General features: G+C 44.2%; 2 protein-coding genes across 2 annotated transcripts; both read right to left on the bottom strand.

The window, feature by feature from the left end:
* Window positions 1-3,222: 3,222 nt before the first annotated feature.
* On the bottom strand, window positions 3,223-5,556 carry foxd2 (forkhead box D2). The gene has a single exon (XM_086223941.1). The coding sequence runs from the start codon at window positions 5,122-5,124 to the stop codon at window positions 4,027-4,029; it is 1,098 nt and encodes a 365-aa protein (XP_086080067.1). The 5' UTR covers window positions 5,125-5,556; the 3' UTR covers window positions 3,223-4,026.
* Window positions 5,557-9,739: 4,183 nt separating this feature from the next.
* Window positions 9,740-11,506, bottom strand: foxe3 (forkhead box E3). The gene has a single exon (XM_086224001.1). The coding sequence runs from the start codon at window positions 11,426-11,428 to the stop codon at window positions 10,169-10,171; it is 1,260 nt and encodes a 419-aa protein (XP_086080127.1). The 5' UTR covers window positions 11,429-11,506; the 3' UTR covers window positions 9,740-10,168.
* Between the last annotated feature and the right edge of the window lie 347 nt (window positions 11,507-11,853).

Below are 11,853 nucleotides of genomic sequence, written 5' to 3'. Positions count from 1 at the left end.
TTTATAGAGGCGGTGCAGCAAGGGCCGCGGCTCGCCTCTCCTCCAGGCCGGGGAGCCGCGGACCGGGCCAACATTCCTCAGTCTGCCGGCTCGTCTGCCGTGCGCACAACACAACACAACACAACACACACACACACACACACACACACACCCATCCGCACACACACACAAGCACATCAGGCGGGAGACAGTCAGAAGATGGAGTGTTTGTGTGTGTGTGTGTGTGTGTGTGTGTGTGTGTGTGTGTGTGTGTGTGTGTGTGTGTGTGTGTGTGTGGTTGTGTGCGTGTACGTCCATCCACTTTTTTTAAGTTCTTGAGAAGGCAGACTTATGTGGTCTAAGAAGTGGCAGCTTTATGAGGACAGAGACTCAAACTTTGAGACCGTGCGTGCGTGCGTGCGTGCGTGCGTGCGGGCGTGCGGGCGTGCGGGCGGGCGTGTGTGTGGATGGGTGGGCCTATCACAGATGACGCCAAAAATAAAGTGAGACTTTTTTTTTCTTCAAATCGGAACAATTAATCTAATGTTGATGTATCTTGAAGTGATGAGCTGCAGTTAGAAAAGTGTGGTTCAATTTTTTTTAAGTAAATATGGAACAAAATATGTTTAAATGATATAAATCATTCTTAAAACGAAGAATCAGTTGATTAAACGAGACTACCAATTATATTATATTATATTATATTATATTATATTATATTATATTATATTATATTATATTATATTATATTATATTATTAGGGAAATCATTCAGTCTTTTATTGCCTCTTTTGTATTGAGTGACCTTTACGGCTGCTATAGTTTGAAATCTTTATTCCTCGCGCATACATATCACACTAGCTTTACACACACACACACACACACACACACACACACACACACACATACACACACAAAACACACACATACACACACACATACACACACACAAAACACACACATACACACACAAAACACACACATACACACACACACACACACAAAACACACACACTTTGTCCTCGTGTCCTTCAAGTCAAGTCAAGATGCATCGATCAGGGAGTCCAAAGATATCGACAAGGCAGTTAAAAGTTAAAGATCCTGGCAAAACGATTTCAGTTAATCTCCTTCATCCGCCACACAGATTCAAACAAAAAAATAAAAATTATAATGTGTTGCGAAGAAGACATGAGTGTGGATGTAGAAGTCTGCTTAGGCACCAATGGGGCGTGCATATGGAAGCGGTTAGAGATGCTTTGGTGGCTGTTGAGTCATTTGGCTGTCACTTCACACATCACTCGCTTCTTAAGTCGTTTGAGAAAACGTCACGAAAAATGACAAATGTCATGGAGCCTAAATACAGACACAGTCCCCGGGGATGTGTGTGTGTATATGCGTGTATATATATGTGTGTGTGTGTGTGTGTTGGTGTGGGTGGGTGGTCTTGGTGTGACAGCCGCTATGAAACCGTGTCAATATGCCCGGGGACGACGGAGCCTACATGAGAAATTAGAGGGCTTTAAGAAGATGCGCCCCGGATGTCAGATGTGTTTGGTGTCCGTGGTGGTTGGAGGAAGAGCGGCGGCAGCAGCGGCGGATCTATTCTGGACACAAGTCTGTAATCTTACAGCAGAGATGGACAGTGGTGGTGCCATAAATCCATCCAAATGAGTTCTGTCTCAAATCGTCCATTTTCTAAAGTGTGTGTGTGTGTGTTTGTGTGTGTGTGTGTGTGTGTGTGTGTGTGTGTGTGTTGTGCTTTGTGTCTGGTGATTTTTATTGGCTTAGTTTTTTTCTTCCCGACGTTGTTTAATGGTTGTAACCGCCTCTGCGAACGCTTCATGTGGATTTTAATGGACTGATGCGGTGCGTAATGACTCCCCGCGTCAGGGGCGGCTGTGTAGAGAAAACTTTAAAAGCAGCCTCGTGTTTTTCTCCGCCTCATTTACTGGGAAAATTATATATGATGAAGGATATCAATTAACACTGATCAAGTCAAAAAGAGAATCGAATAAAACACGATGTCCCGTGAAGTCCCCGCGCGATATTTATCGCTTGCCCAATTTGCACTTGCAGAGGGAGAGAGCAGAAGCGAAGCCTGGGTCTGGGCAAAGAAATTAGTCATGTGTTGGTTTTCGTTTCAAAGACTTTCAGTGAGCTGTGCTGAGGGAAAACAGAGGAGTCAGCCCTCCCACCCTTCATCCTTAATAATCATCTGTCAAAACACCCACAAACTAATTTAACCATTTGCACACAGATCTGGTAAATAAAGGAGGCTTTACACCCCCTTCTGTCTGGAAACATGTGCTCCAACAACTCTGAAAAAGACCAATAGGCCTGTTTTCTGTAGCCGGACGAGTCCCACTGCTTCTTTTATACGTATCCCGAGACAACACGGATGACATGAAAGCGCAGCAAAGCGAGGGCCTTTTGAGAAGATTGCTTTTCAGGCTCTGTGTGTGTGTGTGTGTGTGTGTGTGTGTGTGTGTGTGTGTGTGTGTGTGTGTGTGTGTGTGTGTGGCTGGTCTCGCAGGGGGACCGCTCGCTGCGCGCACATTCACTCCCCAGGGCCAGGGGTCCACACTGACAACATCAACAAACGGCCAACAAGCCGCATTATGGTGGATTAGGAGCCTGATGAAAAATGCTGCTACAAATTAGCAACGAAAGCCCAAAAGAGCGTGGGTATATTGTTCACTTTCAATTACACACCGCCGAGTTCTGCTAACGTCCTCATTTATTTTAGGGCCTTTGAAACTTGCTTGAAAAAAAATAGTCCTTTTTTTCTCTCTTTTTTTTTTTTTTTCAAGCGAGCAAGAGCCACACAAGGGGTATACTTGCCCACTGTTGCGTGATATTTGAGATAGTTCAACTGAGTTTGGTGCGTTTCTCACTCCTAAAACCAAAAGAAAAGAAACTTCATTTACTGCTGCGTCACCTCCTTGTACCTGAATTAATTTAGCTTAAACGTACAGCAGAGTCCAGCCTTTTCAAAGGAAACTCTCAAAGATGTAACTCCTTTCTAAACAATCCAGAGGAAATTTTTTTAAATTATGTATATATATATATATATATATATATATATATATATATATATATATATAATCACCTATGAGATTTTTATATATATATATATATATATATATATATATATATATATATATATAAATCTCATAGGTGTCAAATCTCCGAGCAATAAAAAGATTAAATGTTTTTTTTTAATTCACAAACATTTATTATTTATGTCATTATAACAAAAAAGAATGACCTATGAACATTTAGGTGTGTTTTTTTCTCTCTCTATTGGCAACACATGGCATACTGTATTTATCACAAATGAATTTGTGAAATACAAACGAACAACAAATGACAAGTTCGGAAGAGGTAAAGCGCTCTTTTATACCAAAAAAAAAAAAAAAGTCCTACATGTCCACCGACAAATATAACATGATAGTGTCACAAATTTACCAGGGGGTTGGGGGGTGGGGGTGGGATGGTTCCGAGGGGACGATAATGAGGAGAAAACCGAACAAAACAAAAACCTGTTGTCTCCATGTGCTTACTAAGTAAAACCTGAGTTTGCCGTGTCTGTCAACAGCAACATGTGCCATTTCTGTCACGACGCACAACATAAAAACAATACAAATCATCATACAATTCTCAGTTATATTTCAGAAATGAAAATTAACCCCTCAGCCGTGAATGACAACTTTAACTTATTTTTAAAATAGCAGGATCTTCTATTTCTCTCTCTCTCTCTCTCTCCCACCCCCCCCCACACACACACACATCCAAGGCCACATGCCGTATTTGCAGGCCAGCACTGTTATTAAAAAAAAAAAAGATCCATCAGTGTTTCTCTTTCTTTTGTCTCTCAATATTATGCACATATTTACAAAAACCATAAATAAACATTCCTCTCCTTTTTATAGTTGTGAAACGGAGAGAGCCCCAAAAGCTTTCACCAAGAATGTTCAGCCTACCTTCTTCACACGACGGTGCCACAGTTGGCTTTTTAATAAAATATTGTCACGTCTCGTTGTTTCTTTTAGAAAGGACAACTGCTCATATTCAGCGTTTTGCTGGAAAAAGTCTGATTCTGTGTCCCAGGTTGTAATATGTTGTCTTGTGACAGGCTCAAGTGGTTGGAAGCAGAGGCCAGCGCTGGGGTCAACATCGCCAGGATCTGAGCCTGGCTGCCTGGCGGAGCGCTGTAGGAAGAGGCGGTGGAGTTGGTCGCACCGATGATATTGTCAATGGAGAATGAAGGCCGACTGTGAGTGCTGGAGTCCGTCTTGAGAGGTGGCAGAGACGGGCTTAGTTGAGGGTAAAATGGCTTTCTTAAATCAGCCCCTAAAACGGAGGGCAATGGATGCGGCGCAGGGAAGAGGGATGAAGGCAAGGTGCAGGGAGCGTTGGGGAAGGGGAATGATCCACCCGTGTGGTGTGGATGATACGGGTTATGGGCTGCGTGGAAGTTCTGCAGCTGAAGTCCGTAGCTGTATCCATACGGGCCGTATCCAAACCCGGGCAGAAAGCCACCAGAATCCCTGAGGATTTCGTTACTTTGGTTCCTCTTGAAGCGCTTCCTCCTTCGCAAGAAGCTGCCGTTATCGAACATGTCTGCGGAATCCGGGTCGAGAGTCCAGTAATTGCCCTTCCCAGGGTTGCCAGGTTCCCGTGGGATTTTCACGAAGCAGTCATTCAGGGAGAGATTGTGGCGGATGGAGTTCTGCCAGGCGGGGAATTTCTCCCGGTAGTACGGGAATCTGTTGCTGATGAACTCGCAGATCTCGCTGAGAGTGAGGCGCTTCTTGGGGCTCTGCAAGATGGCCATGGTGATCAGAGCGATGTAAGAGTACGGGGGTTTCACAAGGGCACTTTTCCTAGGTTTGTCCCCTATCACGGTCCCGGACTCTGTGTTGGGTCCCATCTGGTCTGACGGGCAGTCGGAGCTGCTGAGCCCGGGAGAGGAAACCCTCTCAGCCGCGTTCTGGGAGTAATTATCGTCCGAGTCATTGTCCAAGTTGAACTCGCGGTGAATATATTTTCCGTCCTTTCCGACGGATATGTCACCCCCAACGACATCGATGTCCACATCTTCAGACAATGCAGAGCTGTCGGACATATCCGCCCCTAAAGTCATCCTTGAGGACGCCGCTTCTCTGCCCCCTCTCTCCCAGACTTCCTCCTCCTCTGGCCCGCTGAGCGAGAGCGCACTCACACACTGCCTCTCCCCCTACAGCCACGCCAGACTTCTGTTGCAGCTTTGTTTCCAATCACTGGATGCACACATGACTTGGATCTGTTGAAAAGATAAATAAGTCTTTGACCTGCGGATCTGGTGCCTCCTGGTCCTGAGATGGTCAGACGTAGGCGTGCGAGCTTCTCATCTGGCTGGAAACTTGTGATTTTCAGGCGCGCAAGGAGAACCAAAGACCATTGATCTTGTTCCGATATGGACTTGGTTTGTTTTCACATGCGATGGTTTCCTTCCGTCATCAGTTATTCATTTTCAGCGGCTACTTGGGTATCCAGTATCTATCCCGAATATGTTTTACGCACAGCGTTTGGGTAGGTATCCAGCCAGACTGTCAAACTCTCCTCCGAAGCTGCCATAAGGTATTTATAGGAGCACGCTGATCACGTGGTCTTTGAGTCACTGTTACCAGGAACTGTATGAAATTACCCAACCAAATATATATATATATATATAAATATATATAAATATAAACCTGACCTTCAATCAAAGTAAAAAAATACTCAGTTTTGGAAAATAAGGTAATTCGTTTTTCGTAATTCCTCGGAATTCAAATTTTCATTCACTTCATTGTAGTCTTATTCCCTGCCTTTTCAGAACCTCGAAGATATTATAAAAGGTACCGTGATTGATATTTGATACCTTACATCTCATTTTTTATTGAATTCATTGTTTGTCTGCAGGTGAAGATGGGAGAAGTAGAAGGTGACCTAACAGGCGGTTGATAATTGAGGCAGCCTGCCAAACACCAATGAAACATGTGTTGACATTCCTTTAATAACCTATTGTTAATAAGACAGGCCATTATTATTAGTTATTGTTGTTGTCTTAAAAACAAGAATTATATTTGAATAAAACTAGAAGAACTTTGAAAACATGCATCATGCAGACGATGATGAATAAAAGAACGTGACCAAATTGTAGAAAATATAAAAGACATTAACATAATGATAATAATGACGATGATTATGATAACAATTTTACTATCATTATGATGATGATGATGATGATGATGATGATGATGATGATGATGATGATGATGATGATGATGATGATGATGATGATGGCTTCATCAAACGGTAGCTATTCTGTTCTCCAATAAAACGGTTGATTTAGGCCGTTTAATTCCTTCGGTTCCACGGTTTTGCCAGCAGCCTGATCACTTCTCACGGCTTAGCAGGCGTAAGAAGTCCCAGCGTCTGTATTTCCGGCATCAATCCCCAGGGTACAGTAAGATGCAGCCTGCTGCGGCTCGTCTTCGTCAGGCCCGGTAGATGACGATGCGTGATGGTCATCCAAGTGCGGGCGTCTTCGGAACAGGCGAACACCCAGCAACTCTCATCATTCATCCTGCAGGTCGGACGGTTTGTCGTTCAGTTTTCATGATTGACTGAAACAGTTTTCCTCTTTTTCATTTTTTGTTGTTAACTTTTTGTTTTCGCGTGCACTGCCTTTACTGAAATTGACGTCAACATCAAAGCTTATAAAAAAAAGCACTCAGAAGTCTCCTTGGTGATCTGCTGTCGGTCAGGACTCACTCACTGTTGTCATGTCACCTTATCGTCAGATTTCTCCTTATTTTTACTAGATGGTGGTGAGTGTTTCAGGCGATATAAATTCGGATTAAACACCGGACTACTCATAAACAGGCCCCCCGGTCACGTGTCCCACTGCTTCAGGTGGGCTGCACGGGTCAAAGCTCATCATGGAACACCAAACTGCTCCGACAAATGAACAGAGAAGCACCAGCTTGGTTCTCCCGTGCAGCTTTACTGAATGAAATTCCTGAATGTATTAAATAGAGAATCTGGTGCAATGGAGGAGCAACGCCATCACTATTCATTCATTCATTCATTCATTCATTCATTCATTCATTCATTTTCCTTTTCGTTTATTTACCTCTGGCAATAATAGTAATTAATTTATGGGAAAACTCTTATACCTTAACTGTTAATTCACGAGGTAGTCAGTCCATTGTGTGTGTGTCTGTGTGTGTGTGTCTGTGTGTGTGTGTCCTTTGTCTCCGATGCGAAATTGCACCATGACATTGAGGACATTATTTTGTTGAGGTCTCGCGAGGTGATAGAAGTTTATTTAACTCTTTTCCCACCCTAATTATTAATGAGGAAGCAATGTAAAAAAAAAGAGCGCTGTGTGACATTTAAACTTTTTAAAGGTTCCAGCTTGGTTCGTTATGGGGGGGGGGGGGGTATTTGAGGTTTCTTTCGTAATGTCGGAGCGCCCTCTGCTGTCAATAAAGTAGTTCTACAGTTTCTCGATCATCCAAGGACGATCAGCGACGCGCTGAAGCTGCACCAGCTGCCCACTGAAGCCAGTTTGAACCGCTGGGATCAGTTCAAATACTTATCAGCTACAATCATCGCCGTAGCTCAGTCACGTTTGTGTGCCTGATCCACATTTGGTGACAAAGATGATGTCCGAGACACAAGAAGGAACGACGTCATCACGACTTTATTTTTCCTCTCTTCGCCCTGGCTGTCCTTTTTTAAAGTGGAAGCCACAAGCAGAAGTGCACCCGTGGTCTGAAGATTCTGGAAAATAAATGCACCATGTTTGTAAGGTGAAGATCAACTGGAGCTTCATCACAGGGTAACCAATCTGGAAGTTCAGAACAACAGGACCTCCTGATCTGACCAGACCCGCAATGTAATCATTCTATAAAATGGTTACGTTTTCCATTTTCCAGGTTCGATTTCTCGGCTTTTGTTCAGTTTATTGTAATCACGACAATATGAAAGCAATCGTTCAAAGGAAATGCTGCACATCTGGATTTTGCTTCCATCTAGCGGCAGAATGTTTGACCCTGCTGCTGATTCCTGTTGCCTTTCAATTACCGAGCAAACAGTTCAAATAAGACGTTTTCAGCTTTGAGATTCACTTTGAATTTGACACCTTTGAACCAAATATATCTCTAATAATCTTCTATCATCAAATATCAGAGGGCAGATTTTTCAGGAACAAGTCTTTAAGATTTACAATCAGTCACCTAAAACGCTCTTAAGATCAAAAATGTAGTCCAGGTTCGACACACCTACCCGAGTACCGTGCATGCGCACGACCTAGTAGTCCCACCAGGGGGCCTGATGCTTTTGGACCCACAGCATGAAGAAGCTGGAGGCAGCGTCATTATCGCCTCCACGAAGACAACGCGTGCCTCACTGCGAAGCGACTCAATAACAACCCTGCGTCTGTAATATGATGTCAATACATGATGCATAACTTGATATCATCAGCCTCACTTGTTCTGTCAGGATGTGTGTGAGAGTCCCAGCTTCCACCTGGGATACCATCAGCTGTGCTCATCTTCACTCTGAAGTTCTTATTCTAATCGCAGTGTGTCTTTTTTTTCACTTTGTATCGGTGAGAGAATGGCGCTTGCGCTCTGAGAGTAGTTCTTGTATTTGTGAATGCAAATTCAGAATCACGCAGAAGCCCCCTCAAGTGCTTCAGGATTAAAAGTTCAATTTAAAAAAAAAATCACAAATCACCACCGAAGCAAAATCTCCCAATTTCCAACGACCCTGTCTATATTTATTGAGTGTTTCCAGGTTTCACCAGTTAAAGTCTCTTGACATCAGCTGGTGTCTGGTTTTTTTTTTGAACAGAATGAAGCAAAAGAGCTTTTTGATCAAAAAAGCAAGTCAGTGATAAAGTTGCAACTGAGGACGAACTGAACCGTGAGGGAGCAAATAAGAATAACTGTGAAGGTGTTTAAAATACTAACCCCCCCCCTCACACACACACACACACACACACACACACACACACACACACACACACACACACACACACACACTGACAACAACAAAAATAGATCTATATTTAAAACGATCCAAGTTGTGAATAACCCACAAATAATTCAACAGATTTAGGATGCTATAATACAAAAAAAGTTATTTCTACTATTGTTGTTGTTGTTATTTTGAGGGGAAACAGACCTTCAACATCAGCGATGCAGATGAGAGTTTCTGAAGATGGAGAAGTCGCAGCAGTATCGACGGCTGTTGACCGCTGGGACTGTTACTTGTCCACTTCATAATTTCACTTAAATATTCCAATTCTGTATTTTCTATAATTCAAATTTCTTACTTTTTTTTTTTTTTTTTTTAGCTTTTCATCATCTTAATTCATGTGTGAATAAATGAGCTTTTAAAATATCGCACCGTGGTATGATTATCATATTCGTGACTTACAAAAAAAAAGCGTATAGGCTTTTTCTGGGGCCGTTTATTTCGGTGCCGCACAAAACAACCTGACAACACCGATGGAAGTTTAATTTTAGTGTTTTTAAATGATGGGAAATGACCGTCCATACAAAAACTTTACCACAAATATGAAATGGCTTAAAGATAAGAAATAAATCCGCTTTGATTAAAAAAAAAGGTAACCTTCAAAACCGTTTATTTAAAAAATGAATTTATTTCAAAAGATCTCTCTTCAGCAACACTGTTCCTAATCAAGATTTTTTTTTACAGCATAAACGTATTTACATCCCAAAGAAGAAGAAGAAGTAGAAGAAGAACAGACTTTAATGACAACGAACAGGTGTAAACTTTTAAAACGAAGAAATATCAACGAAATGAGCAATGAGCAATAATAATAATTAAAAATAACACGTGAAACTCTGAGATACAGTCATGGAATGTGTCAAACGGATCTAAATGGCTTTACACCTTTTTCTTCAACAGGAATGTTTCATCATGAGGCTCGGCATTCAGTTTTACTTCTGATCCTTTAAAAAAGACGAAAATAACTTCTGATTTTATTTTTTTTTCTTGCAGATGTGAATAATAAATCTAGTAGACATTTATATAAAGCATCACTGGCTGCTGTGATACAAATCCAAATAACCTTCCTGATACCGGACTATATGGTTCTTATTGCTTAAATGAGGCGTTTCACAGGAATGTCACATGTATCGCTCTAATCCGGATGCGAAGTTGGCCTGTCTCATGTAGGAGTTGTTGTAGGTGTTCATGGGGCTGGACAGGCCCAGCAGCTGCTCCGTGTGCTCGGCGCAAGAGCCCGGACGCAGCGCCGGCAGAGAGAGGCGATTCCCGGTGCAGTACACTTGAGAACTCCCCGGGGAGAACCCGGACTGGCTCATGTTGGGTAGATTTGGGGGAGAGGCCGGAGAAGAGTAGGGGTACCCGGCTCCGAGGTTAGAGGGGATGTTCCCGCTGTTTCTGCTCAGCATGTTCGCCGAAGGGTTGACAGTCTGGGTCTGGAAGCACGCAGACGGGTCGGTGCCGGTGACCGAGCAGCTGGAGGTCATGGTGCCCAGGTCACCGGCGCCTAGCCCCAGCGCTTGAGGGTTGAGATCTCCCCCAGCGGCCCCCTGCACCACCGCCTGCTGGCTGATGATGTTATCGATGCTGAACATTCGCGGCTGTCCTTGTCCGACCCCGGCAGACGTCTGGTAGTGATGCAGCATGGCCGGATGCGGGGATGTGGCAGTCAGCTGAGAACCGTAACCCGAGCCAATCCCGGCGTACAAGGTGTTGGGGTATGAGGGCCTTCCCATGGGGGTTGGGGTGAAGGCACTGGAGCTCTGCATGTACCCTGGGTAGGTGCTCACATCCGTGCGTTTGAACCTCTTCCTTCTCCTCAGAAAGCTCCCGTTGTCGAACATGTCCTCGGCTGCGGGGTCGAGAGTCCAGTAGTTACCTTTCCCGGGTCTGCCGGGCTCCCGGGGGATCTTCACGAAGCAGTCGTTGAGGGTGAGGTTGTGGCGGATGGAGTTTTGCCACTTCTTGGAGTTCTCCCTGTAGAAAGGAAACCTCTCCATGATGAATTTGTAGATACCCCCCAGGGTGAGCTTTCTCTCGGGGGAGTTGGCGATGGCCATCGCGATGAGAGCGATGTAGCTGTAGGGAGGTTTCCCCCTCTGCACGGGCCTCTTCCTTCGCCGGCTCCCGGTGGGCAGGTGCTCCTCAGTCTGACCCAAAGCGGCTCCATCCTCGGTGCTGGGACTGTTCCCCCTGGGCTCGGACTTGATCAGAATATTGTCCTTCGACCGGGCCTGTAGCATGAGAGGCGGCGGAGGCAGCGGCGAGTCCAGGCTGACATTCGGAGACATGACCACAGGACTGGCCTCGGCGGGCGAGTGCTGCGTCTCTGCGGTCATGTTGCACATGCCAGAGAAGTACGAATAATTTGCCAGATTCATAAAAGACAAATATAATAGCCTCCTTCTTGTTGAAATGCCTTACACTCACTGCTTTGTCCAAAAATAGCCCGCGTCCTGCCCCTGTGTTTGGGATGATGTGTGTACGTGTGTAAGTGTGTGTGTGTATATGTTTGTGTGTGTGTGCATGTGTGTGTGTGTGTGTGTGTGTGTGTGTGTGTGTCATTCCAGGTGAGAGAGAGAGGCGTTGACAGTTTTATAAGGCTGAGCAGGAATGACGCCACTGGCTCGCTGATGACGACGGAGGCAGCTGGACCAAACTGCACTGAAAATTCCAATAAAGTATCGGGAATTATACCCTACTGACATTATATTTTAATTAAAATGATACAGCTGTTAAGCCACGTTGTTGTTTTTTTTCCTCCTCCACATTTATACCTGGATGTCAGTTGGATTCAAAACATGAA

The sequence above is a fragment of the Aulostomus chinensis genome, chromosome 14 (assembly GCF_037954235.1).
Source record: "Aulostomus chinensis isolate RoL2024-O1b breed Wild chromosome 14, RoL_Achi_v1.0, whole genome shotgun sequence".
Taxonomy (NCBI): Eukaryota; Metazoa; Chordata; class Actinopteri; order Syngnathiformes; family Aulostomidae; genus Aulostomus; species Aulostomus chinensis.
The sequence above is the reverse complement of the archived record's forward strand: the minus strand, read 5'-3'. Positions and strand labels throughout refer to the sequence as shown.